At 59.2% G+C, this 21033-nt stretch overlaps 1 protein-coding gene across 1 annotated transcript in view; it reads left to right on the top strand.

Moving 5' to 3' along the window:
• Positions 1–21033, top strand: part of SPTBN5 (spectrin beta, non-erythrocytic 5) — a 46328-nt gene that overhangs the window by 21987 nt on the left and 3308 nt on the right. The window contains 37 exon segments of the mRNA XM_086710438.1: positions 182–382; positions 636–752; positions 1865–2022; positions 2415–2550; positions 2809–2954; positions 3732–3846; positions 3953–4063; positions 4280–4459; positions 5171–5374; positions 5551–5700; positions 5925–6029; positions 6427–6594; positions 7134–7283; positions 7405–7596; positions 7822–7917; positions 9564–9731; positions 9734–9883; positions 10679–10792; positions 11002–11123; positions 11387–11549; positions 11768–11956; positions 12230–12307; positions 12938–13110; positions 14112–14202; positions 14329–14475; positions 15328–15465; positions 15545–15801; positions 15987–16173; positions 16430–16639; positions 17124–17320; positions 17424–17628; positions 17921–18115; positions 19189–19344; positions 19585–19802; positions 19967–20156; positions 20377–20553; positions 20721–20825. Coding sequence (XP_086566564.1) covers positions 182–382; positions 636–752; positions 1865–2022; positions 2415–2550; positions 2809–2954; positions 3732–3846; positions 3953–4063; positions 4280–4459; positions 5171–5374; positions 5551–5700; positions 5925–6029; positions 6427–6594; positions 7134–7283; positions 7405–7596; positions 7822–7917; positions 9564–9731; positions 9734–9883; positions 10679–10792; positions 11002–11123; positions 11387–11549; positions 11768–11956; positions 12230–12307; positions 12938–13110; positions 14112–14202; positions 14329–14475; positions 15328–15465; positions 15545–15801; positions 15987–16173; positions 16430–16639; positions 17124–17320; positions 17424–17628; positions 17921–18115; positions 19189–19344; positions 19585–19802; positions 19967–20156; positions 20377–20553; positions 20721–20825 — 5859 coding nt within the window.

Here is a 21033-nt window from a genome sequence, read left to right as displayed (position 1 = left end):
ACCTTAGAAACCCTCTGTCACTGCTCAGGGTGTCCTGATTTCCAAGTCTCTGCCCTCAGTTATCCCCTGCCCAGGAGTGTTGTCTCGGTGGGGCCCGGAGCCGCATCCACGGCTCCGTTCCAGGCACCCCGTGACAAAGGGAACCCCAGAGGCGGCAGCTCCTCATGCTGTTCTGTGGCAGGTGCTCCAGGCAGAGGTGAAAGCCCACCAGGGACAGGTGCAATGGGTGCTGGGTTCCGGACGGAGCCTCGCAGCCTCGGGGCACCCCCAAGCCCAGCGCGTCATGGAGCAGTGCCAGAAGCTGGAAGGCCTCTGGGCAGAGCTGGAACGGACATGTGAGGTGCAGGCCCGGTGCCTACAGCAGGCTGTTGCTGTCCAGCAGGTAAGATGCAGAGAGCTCACAGGATCAGGGGAAGTGGCAGAAGGGAGGCAAACTCTGAGTGAGGTGTGCAGGACTGGGACTCTTGGGGCACTGGGTCAGTGGTGAGAACCTTGGCCCAGGAGGTTGGGTGGTCCCCATGTAGGCACAGAACCCTCTTTGTGCTGGCTGCTGGAGAGCCTGGCATCATGTCCACAAGGGGTGGTGGAGGGTCCTATGTGAGATCGTCAAGGTGAAGTGGCTTAATTCTTGGCAGTATTTTCTGGCTGCATCAGAGCTGGAGGACTGGGTGAAGGAGAAATGGCCACTGGTGAGCAGTCAGGACTATGGTGGAGACAAGGCGGCCACTGCCAGGCTCATTGGGAAGCACCAGGTACCATGTTCCAGGCATCCTCCACACAGTCTGCACTAGGGTGTCGATGAGCCACGAGGAGAGGGTTGTCACATTCCCAAAAGGCACATCTACTACTAAGAGGCACAGAGCCCTGCTCTTGCTTCCTGACAACACGGCCAGTTCCTTTCCTGCCCAACCCCAAATCATGCAAGACCCTTGCTCCTCCCCAGTGCTCCCTTTCTTCAGAGGCAACACTTTGAAGAACCCCTGCCCCCCTTCTGTAGTCCCCTGACCAGTTTATACCCCTGTAGCCTCAGGATTTCTCTGCCTTCTCTTCTTCCTCTCTTGCCCCAGTACTTTGTCCTCGCTTGGGGTCACCTGTTCTAACCCTCTCCATGTTTTCCGCAGAATTCTCCCTCCCACACTTGGAATGTCATTCTTTGAGTTAACTAAATGCCCTCCCGAAACCTACCTTCCCCCACAAGCATTGTCTAGTTAAAGGGAGAGAGGCCTGGACCACCCTCCTCCTTCCTGGAATCGGACTCTCAGGGTCACACAGCATTAGACCCTGCAGCAGTGCTGGCTCGGGATGGCACTGAAACGTCCTCTTATCTGGGCATTGTTTTCTGTATAGCCCTCATGGTCAGTGTTTCCGTGTCCTGTGACTGAGGACTCTCAGCCATTCCTATGGGGTGTGCCTGGAGCTGTGACCTCGTGGAGCTTTGGTGTCCCAGGCATCCTGGGCAGCTCACTCATCTCTTTCCATTTGTGTAGACTGTATTGTTGGGGTCTAGTACAGAGCCTCCTGTGCCTGTGCCCTCCCTTCCTTTTAGCCAGCATTTTACCCTTTCCCTCCAATTACCCAGCATTTACCCTTCCTTGCTAAATAGTGAGCCCTCTGAGGGCACCATCATGTCTTCACTTTGATGGAACAGTAAGAGCTCCATCAGTATCGGGTAGGTAGATGGTGGACGCATGGCTGGACAGATGGGTTGGGGATGAATGGATGGGTAGATCATCGGGTGGGTAGATGGGTAGATGGCTGGGCATGAGGATCAGTGGGGGAACAGATGGGTAGGTAGATGGATGTATAGATGAGTGAGCCACCCAGAGCCACCCTGAGCCTGGCACGGGTCCATGTGTACCGGCAGGCCCTACAGCAGGAGCTGGTTCTTTATTGGAGCTCCATGGAGAAGCTTGACCAGCGGGCCCACACCCTCACTGGCCCCGGGGCCCCTGAGCAGCTGGAAGTGGTGCGGGAGAGGCTTCGGGAGCAGCTGCAGGCGCTGCAGGCGTTGGCAATCACACGGTAAGGGGCACCGTACCCACTCTGGGTACGGGGAGTCTAGCCCCAGTTGACTGTTCCTGTACTGTGACCCTGAGTTGGAAGGAACCCATGGCCCCTGGCCCACGGAGACGCTTCAGATGAGTCCTTGTTGTGTGTTACTCACCTCCTTCCATCAAGTCCTCAGTGAGGCCCAGTGGAACTCAGCCCCTAGCTCCCTACGCTCTGTTCTTCCCCACATGTGTGCCTTCCGCTGCCCTGCACTGTCCTTCTTAGGCTGGATACTTCCTGAATCCAGAGCCACAGGCTTGGGCAGAGACCACGAATAAACTCCTACAGATTCCCTCCTTCAGCCCGGCCAGCTGCCCCGGGGGAATTATGCAACTGACTTGTGGGAACTACGGCTGTCCCTACAGGGGCCGGGAGCTGGAGGGGACTCTGAAGCTGCATGAGTTCATGGGAGAGGCCGAGGAGCTGTGGAGCTGGCTGGCTAGCCAGAAGCAGGTGGCCAGGGAAGGGGAGAGCCTCGGAGAAGACCATGAGCACGTCCTGGTGAGAGGAAGGCCAGGGCTCGGTGGATAGCCTGTGGCGGGAGACTGAGGGCAACGGGACAGCCTGGCGGGGCTGCGGAGAAGGGGGCCACGGGGGTCATGAGCCCTGGCTGAGGACAGGCCTTCTGAGGAGAGTGTGCGGGCACGGTGGCTCTCCAACCCCTCATTGCCCGACGGTCATGAGGCACCTGCTTCCTGGGCTGCTTGCTGCCTCCCCAGCAGGGGGCCACTCTGTCACCCACTCCCTTCTTGTCCTCAGCACCTCCACACCAAGTTTGCAAAGTTTCAGCGCCAAGTAGAGTTGGGTGGCCAGCGGGTGGCAACCTGCCAGCAGCTGGTAGAGAGCCTGCTGGAGCTGGGGCACCGCGCTGCCCCCGACGCCCACCAGAGGCAGCAGGACCTGCAGTGAGTGGCCAGTGGGCTAGGCCAGGGGTGCGGGTTTGGGGGGAGCGAGCAGTGTGGGCAGTTTCTGGAATGCAAAGAGCGGGTAAGATGCTCTGGGGCCATGTTGGCTCTGCCTGCCCCCAAGGAATCTGGAGAGGGGGCCGGTCCCAGGGAGGCCGAGTGAACCCCGGGTGACCACGGCCTGTGGAGGGAGGCAAGGCTGGGTGTGCAGGTCAGGGAGTCCTGCCCAGACCCCCAGGGACACTTTTCCAAACCACTGACTCCCAGGACTCGGGGTAGGGGCTGTGCAGTCTGCCTACCTGCCACCTGGCTCGTGTGCCCCACCCCCCGCAGCCTGTGGCTTTGAGGCAACGCCATGATTTGTCCATGACCCCCAACATGGACGCTGGCCATGGTGGAAGCCTTAAGAGCTCATTGAGAGTGGGCTGAGTAAATGAAAAAGGGAGAGAAGATGCAGCCTCTGCCCTCAAATATTTATAATTTGAATGACATACTGAGACTGGAATATACGAGGTGGAAGAAGTACCACAAAGCATAGAAATCAAGTAGTAAGCATGGCAGCGGTGAAGGGCTGAATTCGTGGTAAAGCTAGAAGGGCTCCGGGAGGCAGGTTTGCAGGCAGGCCCCGTGGCAGGGAAGGGTGTTATAAAGGGGAGCTTTGGGCCAGTCCTGGGTGCAGCCCAGAGAAGAGGAGGGCTGAGCAGACTAGCTAATGGTGGAATGAGATGCCGGGCCAATGGGTGACCTCCTACTCCTGTTCCACATGCCTGGGGACAGGGCTTCCTGGTCAGAGCTGCGGGAGCTGACCCAGGCCCAGGGCCACCGGCTCCAAGATGCCGAGGTCACCCTCAGAGTTCACAGAGATCTGTCGGAAGCCCTCAGGCAGGTCCAGGTATGAGCCTGAAGGGAGGAAGGGAATTCTTTCTAGAAGTGGATCTGCCCCAGCCTCGGTGCCCCACCCTCTGTTCCTGATGACCTTGGCCATCTCCTCTCCTCAGGAGAAGACCACAAGCCTCCCCAATGATGTGGCCTCAGACCTGCGTGGGCTGGAGGCCCAGCTGAGGAGACACGAGGAGCTGGAGCATGAGCTCCTGGGCACTGGGCGGCAGGTGAGCCACCCTGACGGCCTCTCCCACTCAGGCCCTTACAGGCCGCTCAGGCCTGCCCGTCTCTTCCCCTGGGTTTTCTCCACTCCCACGGGGCCTCCACTTGGGCCTACCGTGCATGTCCAGGCATGGCCCAAGGAGGAGTCTGCGGGCCCGGCTGGCCCTTCAGCCTCTAGGAGGACATGACCCTTCCCTCCGTATGCTCCACCCTGACCCCAGCTGCAGGAACTGCTGGAGACTGCGAGCAGGGTACAGAAGCTGGGTCGGGGACCCCAGGCCCATGCGGTGCAGCAGAGGCAGCAGGCTCTGGTGAAGGCCTGGGAGGCCCTGAAGCTACACACGGAGCAGCGCCGGACTCAGCTGGAGCGGGCGTGCCTCCTGGCCCGTTTCCACAGATCAGTGAGGGCTCCTTACTCTTGGTCGGGGTGTGTGTGTGTGTGTGTGTGTGTGCGCGCGCGCGCGCACGCATGTATAATGGTGCATGTGCATCATAAACGAGGTCCTCCAGCTCTAGAGGGAAACCCAGTATGGACATGAGTTAGAAGAGCATCAACATACCTATTTGTGAGTACCTGGAGTTTGCAAAACTTCTGTACTTTGTGTCACTGACCCTTCTTCATCCACGCAATGAGATGTTTGGACAAAGATCCAAGGCCCCTCTAGCTCTGTGTGATGTGTACACGCATCAACAGAAGGCAGTTTATAAGTATTCAATGAGAAATCCGGAGGACAAGGTGAGTGGCAAGAGGTCGTGGTGCCAGGGAAGGCTTCGTGAGACAAACAAGGCCTTGGCCCTCGAAGAGCAGGTGAGGCTTGGAAGAGAAGGGAGGAGAAGGAGTTTCTAAGCAGGAGGGGCACCAAAAGCAAAGGGTGATGAGTCTGGCAAATGTAGATGTTTAGTGGACCTGGAAGGATTAGGTTGGACGACAGCAGAGGAACCTGGTGACAAAAGGCCCCATGAGCCTCACCTGAGGCTCTGACCTGGGACAGCTCAGTTACTCTGATGTATGAGTGCATCTGGGCAGACTGTAGTTGGGCCTCAGAGCCCGGTTCTCTGCCACCCAGCCCAGATCTCACCCCACTCTCCCCCTCCATCTCTTGGGGACCCAGGTGCAGGAATGCACCTCCTGGGCGGCCAGAGTGTGGCAGGAGCTGCAGGGAGAGGAGAGCTCCAGGGAGCCCAGCAGTGGCCTTCTAAAACTCGTCACCCACCAACAGCTTCGGGCAGAGCTGGAAGCCCGGGACGAACTGCACCAGAGGGCCTCCGAGCTGGGCCAGCAGGTGCTTCTGGCTGCAGGGACACCCATCAAGGAGGTGGGCCCCTTTTTCTGATGCCCCCCAGCTTGCCCTGACCTAGTCTGAGCCTGATCACCTCACACCCTGCCCCACTGTGCCACACCAGCCTCCCTTCGGCGCCTTCCCTCAGGACCTGCTTCGATCTTGTCCATGCGGCTCTCCCCAACGCAGGCTCCCCACATGCACATCCCCAGGTCCAGGAAATGCTGCAAGGCCTGCAGGATGAGCGGGAACAGATGTTCCAGGCCTGGGAACAGAAGGAAAAGAAACTACAAGCCATGTACCAGGAGCAGATCTTCCTCAGGAAGTGTAACCTCCTAGATCAGATCCTCACAGCCCAAGAGGCAGGTCCCCCTCACCCTGTAGCACACATCCCCATGCTCCCTCCTTCCTGCTTCCTCTCCCTTCCACTGGCTTCCTTGCTTCCCGGGACCCTGGCTTTTTCCCTGATAGGAGGCCCAGAGGCTGTATGCTGCCTTAGCACAGATGGCTGCAAATGGGGGTGGGGAGCCCCAGCTGCGTGGACAGTCCCTGAGGGCCTCTTTGACTTTTCCATGGGCTGATCCAGGTCTCCCTGAAAACCAGTGCCCTGGGGAGCTCAGTGGAAGAGGCAGAGCAGTTGGTGCGCAAACACAAGACCTTCCAGAAAGTTCTGACTGCCCAAGATGAGCAGGTAATAGATTCAAAGAGAACTTGGCATGGTCAGAAATTGGGGGTGACTGGAGGGAAAGGAGGCAGAGTCCGGGAACTTTGAAGAGTTGTAAATGGGGGACACGGAGTGATTGGTGCATACCCACAGGTAATGTTGATGTATGGGGGCAGCCTGTAGGAGTAGGGGTGCCTGGTTGGAACTGACTGAGCAGAGTTGGATGAGGGCCACACAGCAGGGATACCTGGCTCCACATGACTTGGTCACTGTGTAGCTGTGGGACTTGGTTCTGGCTTTCTGGGAGGACCAGCCAGCCCTGGGCCATGTCGGGCTGAGGGAAAGGCTTCCCTGTGAGCCAGCCCCTGCTTCAGCCTCCCAGTGTGAGAAAGCAGTGGACTGTGTCTCCGATCCTGCCCCGCAGGAGGCAGCTCTGTGTGAGCAGGCGAAGACCCTTGGGGATCCCAAGGTGCAGGATGGGCTCCGCACAGTGCTAGAGCATCGGGCTCGAGTGAAGGACCTGGCGGAGAGCCGGGGACGTGCCTTGCACACCTCTCTGCTGCTGACTGGCTTCACCACGGCCGTGACCCAGGTCAGAGGGCCACCTCCAACCCAGTGCCTTTTGCTCGGGCCACATTTTACAGCGTACAGATGACATTCACCTTCATAGGTTCATTCGGGCCTCACCGCACACCTTTGATAAGGACACTGAAGTTTGGAAGGTCAAATGGCTTTCCCAGAGGCCTTGCTGGGACCCAGGACATTTGATTAAGAGACACTATGAGCAGAGACCCCACTGCTTCCTGAGCTCATGAAGGCTAGGGCAAAGAGAAGAAAGGAGGAAGGGGCAGGGAACCGAGTATCTAGGGCCTAAGAAAAAGCCAGCCTCGCATCCAAAATGAGTTCCCACCCAAGGGCCCTGCCCACCCCTTCCCTGGGGAGGGGGACCAGCCGGGCCTGGTACGTGTCTTCCTGGGCTAGAAGCACTGGATCTCATTTCCCAGGCACTGCCTAGCTCAGCTCTTGGGGCCAGCAGTCAACTACCTGGGCACAGCTGAGAGTAGGTATGTGGGACATCTCTGTGGACTGAAGCAGTATCAGCATTATGGGACACGTCCCCACCCCCACCAGGCTCAGGTCTGGATCCAGGAGCGAGTCCAGCAGCTGAAAGAGCCAATCCGTCCCGGGGACCTGAAAGATAACTTGAGACATCTGCGGAAACACCAGGCCTTTGAGGCTGAAGTCCAGGCCCACGAGGAGGTGATAATCTCTGTTACCAAGGTAACAGCCAGGCCCGTGGCCCCAGTCCTACCCCAAAGTGTGGACTCTCGATCGCCCAAGGGAAAGGTCTTAAGCATGGGGAGGGGCAACAGGCAAGCTCTCCGGGTGTCCTGTCTTCCAGGATGGCGAGGCTCTCGTGGCACAGAGCCACCCTCAGGTAGGAGAAGTCTCCCAGAGGCTGCGGGTCCTGCAGGAACACTGGCAGAAGCTAAGGCAGGCAGTGGCTCTTCGGGGCCAGGACCTGGAGAACAAACGGAACTTCCTGGAGTTTCTGCAGAAAGCAGACCTTGCAGATGCCTGGATCCAGGAGACGGTGAGATGCAGCTAGGCAGGGACAGAGCTGGAGGTGGGGCTGAGGGGCTGAGAGGTGGGGGTGAGGAGCCCCAGGCCTGCAGCTCCCTGGCTTGCCGACAGGCGGGAGCCCCAGCAGGAAGTTCCCCAAATCTCCACCTGCCCCAATACTGCCCCAGGGGCTGGGCACACGTGGGGCTGGGACTCAGAGCGCCTCCCACAGACCCTCACCCCTTGGCCTCGGCAGGAGGCGATGGTGGACATGGGCGACCTGGGCCGGGACCTTGAGCACTGTCTGCAGCTCCGCAAGCAACTCCGCAAGCTCCGAGGAGTCTGGGCCCAGGTATGGGGGCCCTGCAGGGCAGAGGTCAGCCAACTCATCCCCAACGGCCACTTAAAGGCTCAGAGTAGTGACCCCGCGTGGGTCTTACCCAGCTCGGTGCTTACTATCTGCATGTGCTTAGCCAGGCCCCCTATCTCACCAAGCCTTAGTTTCTTCATCTTTAAAATGGGGATAACACCTGCCTCCTAAAGGGAGCATGTATGTGTGGTGGTGGTTACCCGAATCTACACATGTGATAAAACTGCAGAGAACTGTTCCTCCCTCCCCCCTCCACACACAGATACATGCATGTGGAAACTGACAAACTCTGAATAAATCCTGTAGTCTGGTTAATAGTTGTAACGTCTAGGGACACCTGGGTGGCTCAGTCAGTTAAGCGTCCAACTCTTGGTTTCTGCTCAGGTCATGATCTCGCAGTTTTGTGGGTTCGAGCCCCAGGTTGGCAGCACGGAGCCTGCTTGGGATTCTCTCTCTATCCCTTTCTCTCTGCCCCTCTCCCACTCGCACTGTCTCTGTTTCTCTCAAACTTAAAAAAAAAAAAAGTTATAATGTCCATTTCCTGGTTTTCATGTTATGCCACAGTTATATAAAATGTTCCCCTTGGGGGTAGATGGGGGAAGAGTACGTGGGACTTTTCCATTCTACTTTTGCAATTTCCTGTGCATCTGTAATTACTTCAAAAAAAAAAATGCGCGTGTGCCTGCATGTAGTGGGTAATCCTTCAACTGCAGCTGCTGGGACCCCTCATTCAGCCCCTCACCTTCTCCTCACCGCACCCCCCCACACACACCCCAAAAATCTATTTCTCTTATGTGGAATAGATGAAAGAACTTAGGCAAATGTAGTCCTACTCAGGTGTTAGAGACCAAACATGCTAACCTCCTCCCTCTTGAGGTAAGTGTGTATGACATTTGACAGGCTGCAGTGCCCCAACCCATGCTGCCCTTCTCTGGTGGTGGAATTCACAGCCACCTTGACAGACGCTGGGGTAGAAAGAGGGCCAGAGAGACTCAAGGAGCTGGGCTCAAATCCTGGCTCTGCCACACAGATGAGCCACGTTAGCCTCTAAGCTCTGCTCTGGCATCTGTAGGAGAGGAACCCCCTTCCCTGCCCAGCTCGCATGAGACACTTCCTAGGGAAGTGCTTTGGAAATTTAAGCTCTACAAGCTGCTTTTCCTAGGGGCAGGACACCTGCAACCCTCTCCCTGCCAGGGACCTCTCCCCCTGGACCTGTAAGCCCCTCTCAGTGTCGGAGCAGTGGCAGCCTCAGCCTGGTGACTCCTAGGGGTGGAGACACTCCAACACCAGGAGGCCCACGCTCACCATTTCATTCCACCCCTTGCTTTGCTTTTCTCATCCTGAGAAGCTGTGTTTTAACTTTAAAGCTTCTGTTAGTCACCGCGTGCCTGCCCACCCGCCCTGCCCAGTTCTGACCCAGGAACATATTTTCTAGCCTTAGAGATGACACCGGGGCTGCAGGCCCCAAGTGCATCTTGCTCACGGCACCTGGCATGGGGTGCAGCTGTCTCCGCTCCCCAGACATGTTGCTCCTCGCCCTCTCTCGGGCCCAGGCAGCCCCTCCACGTGCTGACTGCATTGCCAAGGCAGGGCTCGGGATGGGTGCTGCCAGTGCCTTCACCCCACAGGACACAGTGGAGGACACCCACATCAGGAGCATCAATGACTTGTCCCGGAAGCTCCAGAACCTGTGCCCTGAGCAAGTCAAGACCGTCTGCCAGCGGCGACACCAGCTGAACAACAGGCCAGTCCTGGAGCGGGAGGCGGTGGGGCTAGGAGAGGGAGGCAGGGGCTGGAGGGCCACCTGACTCAGCCTTACACCCTCCTTGCCAGGTGGAAGAGTTTCCATGACAACCTACTCCGGTACCAGCAGCAGCTTGAAGGGGCCCTGGAGACACACACATTGTCGGGAAAGATGGATGACCTCACTGAGCGGATTGGGGAAAAGGTAAGTAGTGAAAGACCACAGCAGCCGCCTGGGGGCACGCTCACCGGGAATCTACATGTGTCTCGCCTTTGGTCTCTCTCTCTTCAGCTTGGGCTACTGGAGGGAGATACTGCTAGGGGTCCATCACGGTGGGGGTGGGGCTGTGCCAGGGGCTCTCAGGATGTCAACTTTGGGCCCCAGAAGCCCCCATTGCGGGCTTGGAGGCTGGCCCACCTGGCTTCCAGAAATGTTGTGAGTCAAGAGGCCAGAGCGCCACCACCCCCAACGCCCCCTTCCTTCTGTTGTCCCTGAGCAAATGCAAAGCATGCAGGAGGTTTGCCCTGGAGCCCGTCAGCAACCACGGAGAAACGTGGGCTAGATGCTGCCAGAGGTGAAAGTGAGGTTGTGTGCCTCCCAGGAAGTCCCGTGTGACACAGATGGTGCCCTGTTCTGGGCCTGCAAAGGGCTCTTGCCTTGCTGTCCTTACTCCTGCAGTTCCTGCCCTAGCCAACCAGGCCTGTCCTGTCTGTCCATGCTGTCTGCCCATGCCTAGCTCTCCCCAGAGGAATATGAGTCACAGGAGGCTCCCCCCACAAACAGAGATTACTGGATCAGAAGAAACTCCATCCCCTAGTCTCTCCTGGGAATCTTCCTCCTTCACAGAAGGAAGGGGCCTCTGGTCAGTTGAGGGCACTGGGAAGGGAATCAGGCTGGGTACTTGCTTTTCACACAGAAACCCCACGGCCCCGGTGACCCACTGCAGTGAGGGAGGAGCGGGGGCAAAGGCGAAGCCAATAATGCTGCTTTCCTTCCCAGGCCGCCCTGGTCCAGGCCCTGGACTGTGGGAAAGATCCGGAGAGCGTGCAGAGGCTGATACGGAAACACAAGGAGTTGGAGCAGGAAATGGGCCTCATCCAGGCCCAGGTGGAGGTGTGCATCTGGGTATGGAGGTGGGCCCAGGCCCGGGGTGCCTCCTCTGTGGGACCGTGGGTGGGCATATAGAGGGCAGGAGGGCTTCGGTACCTGAAAGCCAGCAGAGTGGGTACACCCCCTGTTGGCTGGGGCCCTCCTGCAGCCGGGGCTCCCCTGAGTGTGACCTGCCTCCCTGCCCCAGCCCCTGAGTCTGACTTCCTCCACAGTCCCTAGAGTGTGAGGTGGGCCGCCTCTGCCAGAGAAGCCCTGGGGCAGCCCGTAGCCTCAGCCACAAGCAGAGGGAGATGACGGACAGTTGGTGGCAGCTCCGGAGCAGGGCCCAGAAGCGGTACAAACCCCCAGGCCTCTTTGTCTCACTGCCCTCACAGACTCAGCCCCTGCAACATCTCAGTCTCTACTCTCCCCGACCCTGGTTTCCCCTGAGCGCCTTCCTCCATCCATTTCGTATAACCGCTGGTATTGTCACTCTTTTCATTCCCAGCCCGTGGGCCCTTCTCTGGCTAAGGGGATTCAGGGATGGAAAGCACATGTGGGGGTGGGGGGGAGAGGGGCTCCAAGGCCCCAGGACTAGCGGATGAACCCTGTGGGCAGGAAGGAGTCACTGGATGCCTTGCACCAAGCCCAGAAACTGCAAGCTGTGCTACGGCACTTGCTGGTCTGGGCCCGGAGGCTGCGGGCTGAGATGGATGCCCAGAGCCCCCCCCGCAGCCCTGCAGAGGCCCGGCGCATGATAGCGGGGCACTGGGAGCTCAAGGTGAGGGTCAGGATCCTGGGACCTTGCCTCCTCCCCGCCCTTTCCCGTATACTCATCCCAACTTTCCCTTGGGTTCTTTCTCCCTCACCTGCCTCTGCCTTTCTCCTCTTCCATCCCACCCAGTCTGCTGTCTTCCCGCCTCTCCCCTCCCCACTGGGCCTCCTCCCTCCCACTCATGGAGCCTCAGCCTCCCGGATCTGAACCTAGTCTTGTTACAGGCCGAGCTGGACTCCCAGAGAGACAGCATCAGCCTGGCCCGAAGCACTGGGCAGCGACTGCTTGCAGATGGGCACCCATCCACCCCCGACATCCTCCAGGCCCTGGCTGGTTTAGACCAGGAGCTGAACACCCTGGAGAGGGCCTGGCAGGGGCACCAGCACCAGCTGCAGCAGGCCTTGGAGCTCCAGGTAAGCAGCCTCCATCCTGCCCCCACCCCCGGGCTGGGCGCTACCCCCATTGCCCCTGGTCAAAGCCAAACCCAGAAAGGCTGCCATACCGGGGCCTTTTCCCACCACCTAGCAGCCACCGCTCAGCTTGCACAGGCAGCTCTTGCCTGCCGTGGACTCATTCTGTTGAACCAGGTTCTTGGTCCCTGGTCTGTCTCCTCTGGGCACAAACAGGTCCACCTGCAGTGATCGGACCCTCTGCTCACTTCCTTTTGCCTTTTCCTTTCTTAACAGCTGATTCTGAGTTCTCTGGAGCAGGTGGAAAGTTGGCTCTGCAGCCGGGAGGACTGCCCAGCTAGTGAGGGTCCGGGGGTAGGTGCCGGCAGGAGTGAGGGGGGCTTTACAAAAGCAGCGTTAGGGGTCACGTCAACCAGTGCTGTCTAAGCTCCTCAGGCCAAGGAGGGGGTCACTGAAAAGTCTGTTCCCCATGCATGTTTGCAGTTCTTGTGTGCCTGGGGCTAGGCCCCACGGGGATGTCATGGGAGCTTAGAGGGTGAGCCTCTGGCCTTAGACCCATCCTTGCCTCCTTCCCGCACTTCTCACCTCTGCCCTCCTCACTCCCTTGTACCGGGGTTTGCTCTTCCAACCTCTTTCCCAATCCCTGTGGCAGGCGAACCTGACTCAGGGGAGACCTCAGAAAACCTGGGGGCTAGCTTGTCCTGCGCTGACCCAATCCTACCGGGAGTGCAGAGGAGGGAGCATTCCTGTTACATGAGAAAGCTCCACCTGCCTGGCAAATTGTGACAGCGGCCCTCATCCCTAGTTCCTTCCCTGGCTGAGAATCCCTGTCCTAAAGCCACATCCGGCCTTGGGGAGTTGGAGGGGTGTGTCGGGGCAGAGTGCTCACCGTGTGGGTGAGTGTTTGGTGTAGGTGGGAAAGCAGAGAGCTTGGGATGGGAGGCGCAGCCCTGTGGACAGAATCCACTTCCCTGTCCCCGCCAGGACCCTTCGGCCAACGTGGAGACCCTCCTGTGGAAGCACAAGGTGCTTGAGCGGGGTCTGGAGGCACAGGCTGAAAAGATCAGTGCCCTGGAGGCGGCAGCCCACAGCCTGCAGCGGGGTGGGCACCCAGAGGCGCAGAGGGCCCTGGGCCAGTGCCAGGCCCTGCTCCTGAGGTACCTCTGGCTCCGGGCTGTGGGTGGGATAAGCCCCCAGCACAGCATGGGGTCACCCAGGGGAGATAAAAGGGAGTTGTACAAAGAAGGGTGAACTGGGAAACCGGAGAATTGCCACATGAAATGGCAGGACCCGAGCACAGTGGTTAGGCATTGGCCCTGCAGGGCCGGGTAGTCCCAAGCTCCTGTGTGTTGCCCACTCATGGTGGGACTGGGGCAGATTCCTCACTGAGTCCCGGGTCTACAAGGAGGGGGTAACAGTACCTGCCTCTGAGGGTTGTGGTGAGGACTGAGAAGGTACCCCTGATACCTGAGCACAGCACCTGCCACTCAGGCAGGTTGGCAGATTTCTGGTGTTCATTTAAATGAAGCTGGGCGGCAGGCAGGACATCTCGTGGCTCAGTCGGTTAAACGTCCGACTTCGGCTCCGGTCACGATCTCACAGTTGGTGAGTTTGAGCCCCATGTCAGACTGTGTGCGGACAGCTCAGAGCCTGGAGCCTGCTTCGAATTCGGTGTTGTCCTCTCTCTCTGTCCCTCCCCCACTCACACTCTGTCTCTGTGTGTGTCTCTCTCTCTCTCAAAAAAAAAAAAAAAAAAGTGAAGCTGGCACAGTTTGAGACACAGGCTCTGCCTTTTTTTCCTCGTAAAAGCCCATCTGGTTCCTCTACCTCATCCAGCTTCTCAGACTTTTAGATCAAGAGAGATTGGCCCAAAGCCAATGATCTCATTTTAACTTAATTCTTTAAAACCCTGTCTTCAAATGCAGTCAGTTTGTGAAGTACCGGGAATTGGGACTTGAACATAAGAATGTGGGAGACGCGGTTCAGCCCCTAACGGACACTAGTGAATACGGAAGTAGAATGGCTCTCCATTTCAAAGGAGACCCCGGCCTCAGGGTGTATTGATACATAAGAAGGGCTGTCACAGGCTGGAAAGGCACGCACACACCCCAGCCCCAATGAGGGGACCTGAGGACCCACGAGACCCTCCTCCTGGCAGGAAAGAGGCACTCATAGAGCGAGCCGCGAGCCGTCGCCGCCAGCTGGAGGAGCTCGGGCAGCTGCAGACTTTCCTGCAGGACTCCTTGGAGGTTGGCCTGGGGTTGGGGTGTGGGTTGTGGGGGGGATGGAGCCGCCCCCGGGAGAGGGCAAGCCCAGAGGGTTGGGCCAAGGGGAGAGCCTGAGGCAGCCGAGCCTGGTCCTCCTTATGTGTCCAGGTGGCCACGTGGCTGAGGGAGAAGGACTCGGTGGCCCTGGACGAGGGCTGGAGGAACCCAGCTCTGCTGCAGACACAGCTGTGGAAGCAGAAGAGTCTCCAGGCCGAGCTAGACGCAAGTGTCCACCACCAACAAAGGCTGCAGGTGGTGAGGCCCTGGGGGTCATGGGACGGTCTTGCAGGCCAGAGCACGGGGCGACCCCACAGAGCCCCGGCAGTGGCTCTGAACCATAGTAATGGATGGCTGACCTTCACTGAGTGCAGTCTGTATACAACCACCATGCTAAGCACCAAAATGTAGCGAGAAGCAGAAGCTTTCCTGGGGCACCCTCTCCAAAAATAGTGCCTTTTCAAGATTTTTAAAGATGACGTTTTGATGGGATAGTTTTTAAAGCTCTCTGGGAAAGACATCAGGGGACAGAGAAAGGCACAGCTAGCAGTCCTGTGGGTAAACGAGTCAAAGTGTAGCACCTTTTCCATTTACCGTCTCCCACCTAGAGAGAGCAGATCCTGACCCCAGGCTGGCTCCCTGTCATGTTAAGCGTCCTGTTAAGAATTTTTAATATTTTAGGGGCGCCTGGGTGGCGCAGTCGGTTGAGCGTCCGACTTCAGCCAGGTCACGATCTCGCGGTCCGTGAGTTCGAGCCCCCCGTCAGGCTCTGGGCTGATGGCTCGGAGCCTGGAGCCTGTTTCCGATTCTGTGTCTCCCTCTCTCTCTGCCCCTCCCCCCGTTCATGCTCTGTCTCTCTCTGTCCCAAAAATAAATAAACGTTGAAAAAAAAAATTTTTTTTAAAAGAATTTTTAATATTTTAAACAAAACATTTAAACAGAACAACCAGTGTCATCCCCATCATATGGATAAGGACCATGAGCTCAGAGAGGTTACAGAACTTGCCCAAGATCGCACAGCTAGCGTGCAGCCCGTAGCGGTGGAAGCCAGCACAAGTCCCAGGGCACCGGCAGTGCTGGGTCCATGAGGTGTGCCCTGTGTTGCTGTAGGAGGGGCAGAGGCTGCTGCAGGAGGGCCACCCAGCCTCAGAGACCATCCGGGAACGGCTGCAGGAGCTGGGAGAGCTCTGGGACAGGCTGCAGGCCAACAGCCGGAGGAAGGCGGCCACACTTCAGGAAGCTTGCGAGGTGGGCCCTGCGAACCATGGTGTGCGTGGGGGAGGCGCTAGGCCTCTCCCTCTTGTGCCCACCTCGCACTCTGCCCCAGGCCCTGCGTCTCCGGCGGAGTGTGGAAGAACTAGAGAGCTGGCTGGAGCCTGTGGAGGTCACGCTGAGAGCCCCCATCCCGGGCCGGGACCAGCCCGGGTTGGACGAGCTCTTGGGGGCTCAGGGCGGGCTGGAGGCGGCAGTAGACAGGCAGGCCGGGCAGGTGCAGCTACTGCTGGGCCAGGCTCAGGTCTTGACGCGGGAAGGCCACTGCCTCGCCCCAGATCTGGAAGACCGGGCCCAGAAGCTGCTGCAGAGGTAGGTCCGGGCACATGCATCCTCCTCCCCCCTCCCTTCCTCCCTGCCCTCCAGCTGCTCTCCTCCGGGCTTCCCCCCAACCCCACACTGAGGGGCACGGAGTGGGTGAGCTCTGGGCCACAGTCTGGTACTGACACTGATGACCGTGGCCCCTACCTGCCCTGGCCCCGCCTTCACTGCTGCAGGTTTGAGAGCCTTCAGGAGCCCCTGCGGGAGCGCAGAGAGGCCCTGGAGGCTCGGAGCCGCCTCTCACAGTTCTTCAGAGATGCTGAAGAAGAGATGGCATGGGTGCAGGAGAGGCTGCCTCTGGCCGCCACCCAGGACTGCGGGCAGAGTCTGAGCGCCGTGCGGCACCTGCAAGAGAAGCACCAGGTATGGGAACCATCCCCCCCCCAGAGCAGGGAGGGGCTGCCCTCAGACTGAGCACACGACTCAGTCAGCCAGTGGTGCTTGGAGCTCTGTGCCTCTGGCGGGGCTTTGGGGGTACCCTAGGTTCTTTGTTGGCCATATGGACAGGGAACGCTTTGGGGGCGAGTCTGTGGGGGACTGTGAGGCTTCTAGCACAACTCTGGGGCCCCCTGAGGAGCGTCCAGTAGCATCCTGGTCATGTTTTCCTCCGCCTCCACAGAACCTGGAGAGTGAGATCAGCAGCCACGAGGCCCTGACTCAGGCCGTGGTGGACGCAGGACACAAGCTAGTGCGGGCTGGGCACTCGGCCTGTGACGTGGCTGTCCGGGTACAGCAGCTGGAGAATGCCATGGGCTCCCTACGGGCACAGGTGACGCAGAGGCGGCTGCTGCTACAGCAGGCTCAGGAGGCCCAGCAATTCCTGACAGAGGTGAGGGGCCGATGCGAGATGCAAAAGGGCAGGGCCTGGGCATGAGGACACCCAGAGCGTACACAGGCCTGGAAGGTAACCCCCACGTGGGGCTCCAGGCTCTCTGTGCATCTTCACTTACCTGCCCTAAGTGGTCCCCTGCCCCCAAGCTGTCGATGCTGCATGTTATCCAGAACACAGGCCCCTCCCTGGGTTCGGTTTTAGCGCATGTGCCATTTCTTCTAAACCAATGACTCTCAGCCATTGCTCTGTATCAGAGTGACCTGGAATCTGTAAGAAATGCGGGTTGATACTCAGGTTCCATTCCAGACCAAACCAGAAATCTTTAGGGTTGAGAGCCAGGCACAGAGAGTGTAAAAGCTCTCAGGTAATTCCAGGGTGCAGCCAGGGTGAGAACCCCTGCTCTGAATGTCGAGGCTATGAGCTCCACGCTGGGAGCCCTGGAGGCCAGCACCCAGGGAACACCTCCTCTGTGCCACGCCAGCTCCAGGAGGCAGAATCCTGGCTGGAAGAGCAGGGCCGTGTCCTGGACATCGAGGATGTGGGCCAGAGTGCCGAGGCCACGCGCGCCTTTCTGCGGCAGCTGGAGGCCACCACGAGGGACCTAGAGGGGTTCAGCATGCGAATTGAGAGGCTACAGCAGACAGCCGCTCTCCTTGAGAGCAGACAGAACCCAGAAAGGTGGGTGGGAGCCAGGCCCACCTAGGGCGGTGCAGGGAGGGTGCTCCCTACAGAGGGACATGAGGGAAGAAGGGCTCCAGCTGGGTTGTCCTTGTTGCCACAGCCCCAGGGTGCTGGCCCGGATGCGGGCGGCGAGGGAGGCCCACTCGGGGCTGCTGCAGAGGGCAGAAGGCAGGCGGCAGGGTCTGCAGGAGCAGCTACAGCTCCACCAGCTGGAACGGGAGGCCCTGCTCCTCGACGCCTGGCTGGCCAGCAAGGTGGCCACCGCTGAGTCCCAGGACCACGGGCAGGACCTGGAGGCTGCCAAGGCGAGTCACTCATGAGCAAACCTAGGAAGAGCGGATTGAGACTGCTGAGCAAGGGCAAAGGAAGTGTGCACTTGGGTGAGAGGGAGGCGATGGGGTAAGCTGAGGGGAAGTAGGGAGTCTCCGGGCTCTGGGAGGATCCCTAGGGAACTAGAGTCAGAGCCCGGGGACTTGAGCCACTGCCTCAGTCGGTACTGATGAGGGACCTGGCAGGTACCGCCCAGCCCTTCATGAGGTTCAAGTGCTCCTGGACACCACCTCCAGAGTGACCCTCCCTGGCATTGTATTCTCACAGGTGCTGGAAGAGAAGTTTGATGCTTTCAGAAAGGAAGTTCAGAGCCTGGGCCAGGCCAAGGTGCAGGCCCTGAGGGAGCTGGCAGGCTCCCTGGAGCGGACAGCACGCAGGCACAAGCCCCAGATTCAAGCCCAGAGGAGTCGCATCGAGGCGACTTGGGAAAGGCTGGACAGGGCAATGAAAGCCCGCACACAGGTGAGTGCACCGAGTTCACAGATATTCCTGTCCCTTTTGCCTGAGCCAGGGACAAGCAGACCCGCCCAGGGGTGTGTGTGTGTGTGTAGAGGGAGGTAGTTGCCTCTAATCCCAACACTAAGCAGACGGGAAGTCTCAAAATCTTGCACCTCCACGGCACCCCAGCCCTCTCCACCAGTTTGGTTTCCTGCTGGTGCAGTTCATACCTCCAGGGAGAAACAGAACGCGGGTGTGGCCGGCTTCAGATCCCCTCAAAGCCTCCCTAAACACAGGCTTCAGGCTTTAAGATACATCCCACGTTGATCTCTCCTTAACCACTGGCACTTAGCTGGCTCCTTCCGCACACTCCCTCGCTCTCCTAACCTACGTGTCCCGTGTGATGGCTTCACTGTTGTTTCCACAACCAGGGTCAGCCACAGCTGCTTCTGTGAAAGCAGCCTGCCCCCCAAGCTCCCGACAGCCTCGGCAGCCTCCTGAGCTGACCCTCTCCTCCTAGCCAGCCACTCCCTGAAAACCAAACTCCTCCCTCCTCCCCCGTGGATGGACCCATCCCCTCCCCCCCCCCCCCCCCCCCCCCCGCTTCAGAGGCCCCATTTCTGCCTTTCTGGTGATTTGTACACCGAAGACCCTCTTGTCACAGAATGCCCCCTGAGGCCCTGCCACGTCATCAGTAATATCATACGTTCATTGAGCACCTGCCACATTGAGGACGTTTTCTGTACCTGGTGGTCATGAGTGAATCACCAAGCCCACGGTCCTTGTTAGTCATGTATTTATTTACTTATTTTGAGAGAGACAGGGCGAGTGTGAGCAGGAGAGGAGCAGAGAGCAAGGAGATGGTGTCCCAAGCAGGCTCTGCAATGTCAGCACGGAGCCCAACATGGGGCTCAAACCCGTGAACCATGAGATCATGACCTGAGCCAAAACCAAGAGTTGGACACTGAACCAACTGAACGACCCTGGCGCCCTGATCCTTCTTATTTAAAAGGACGTGGCCCACAAGGCCATGTCTCCAGTGAGAAAAGGTCCTAGGAATGAGCTCAACTCAGAGCAAGCCCTCTTTCCTCTCACAGAGCCTGGCCACAGCCTGTGAAGTTCTTGGCTTTGAGCAGGAAGTGGCCCAGCTCCAGGGCTGGATGCAGGAGAAGGTCACCCTGATGGCGAGAGACATCTGTGGCCACAGTCTGTCATCGGTGCAGACCTTACAGCAACAGCACAGGTGCCTGGAGGTGAGGGCCCGTGCCCGTTGTCTGCCCCTCAGAGCCCTTCCCTGCAGGTGGTGGGTAGGGAGCCCCCAGAGGGGGGAAGAGAAGGCCCTCCCAGCCGGGAGGTGCTTGCCCAGGTGGTGGAACAGAGTGGAGTTGGCCTGTGAGAATCCGGGAAGCGGATCAGGACTCCTCAGAGAGGACCAAATGAAGAGCATCCATCGGGCTGCCAGGGTGAGGCCTGATCATGTGTTCTGGTGGCAGAGGGAACTGGCAGCTGTGGAGAAGGAGGTGGCCCGGATGCGGATGGAGGCCTGCAGACTGGGCCAGCTACACCCTGTGGTTCGGGTGGGCCTGTCTGAGCAGCTGGCCAAGATGGAAGATGCCTGGGCCACCCTGGACGTGAAGGCCCAGGAGCAGGGTCAGCAGCTGGAGCAGGCCGCCCGGGGCCATGCCTTCCTCGGCCGCTGTAGGGAACTGCTGTAAGTGGCACCCCGCCCTGCTGTTGGCTCAGCTCTGCCCTGCAGGGTGGGGGTCACCCCAGCTCTTCAGGGAGCTGGACTCCCCTGTCCTGTGCCCAGCTCCTGCCCTGCTTCCTGAGGCTTCCCTCCCAGCCCTGACAGCAGCTTTGTCTCCCTGCCCCCAGAGCATGGGCTCAGGAGAAGCAGGTTCTGGCTTCATCACAGGAGCTGGCTGGGGACCTGGTGGGGGCCGAGCAGCATTTGGTGCAGCAGGAAGAGCTGGGGCAAGAAATCAAGGAATATTGCCTTCGGGCCCAGGACGTACGGCAGGAAGGACAGCAGCTGGTGGACAGTGGCCACTTCATGTCCCCCGAGGTATGAGCACAAAGGTGGGCCAGGGGTTGAGCTGGGGAGGGAGCCCAACAACCCAAGGAACCCCTAGCAGGAATGGAAACCCTCAGGAGGAGAAGGCAGGCAAGGGAGGCAGAGAGGGGGAGGGTCTGGGCCTTTCCTGGACCTGTCTGCTGGGCACCAGCCCCGCCGTGCCTCGGGGCTTCTGCTCCAGCGTCTGGCCCACAGCGCCACTTCCCACCAGGTGACAGGGTGTCTGCGGGAGCTGGAAGGGCAGCTGCAGGCACTGGCGGAGGCCTGCGCCCTACGCCAGGAGCGCTGCGAGGAGAACTGGGGCCTGCAGAAGCTGCGGCAAGAGCTGGACCAGGCCGAGGCCTGGCTGGCCTCCCGAGAGGGCCTGCTGCTGGACCCCAACTGCGGGGTGAGCCAAGGCCCCACCGTTGACAGGCTGCGCGATGGCAGCTGTGGCCAAGGACAGGTCCTAGTCCTCCTCTGCTCCCTGAACAGCCACGCCAGGCTGTGGACGGGGAGGGTGCGGCTCTTGGTGCCCCTTGGAGCCGGGCCTCACCCTGACCTACTTCTCCCCAGCACTCGGTGGCCGACGTGGAGCTGCTGCTCCATGGACACCATGACTTAGAAAAGTCACTGGCAGCCCAGCAAGAGAAGTTTGCCCAACTGCAGAGGGAGACAGGGGTGAGTGGAGGCTGGGGTGAGCGTACACTGGGATCTAGGGACCTGAGGACTGGGGGTGGGAGCATCCTGGTCTCAGCCTGAGAGTTGGGACCTCCCCAATGAACGGACCCCATATATCTGACCCCCCAGGAAAACCTGTTCTTTGCCCAGCCAGCTGCAGGGCCCTGTCACCTCCATGTCCTGGTAGGTTAGAGCCCCACCATGGACC

Source organism: Puma concolor, chromosome B3 (assembly GCF_028749965.1).
Source record: "Puma concolor isolate L17-30 chromosome B3, mPumCon1.1.hap2, whole genome shotgun sequence".
In the NCBI taxonomy this organism is placed as follows: Eukaryota; Metazoa; Chordata; class Mammalia; order Carnivora; family Felidae; genus Puma; species Puma concolor.
Note: the sequence above shows the minus strand (reverse complement) of the source record. Positions and strands in the feature narration are given on the sequence as shown.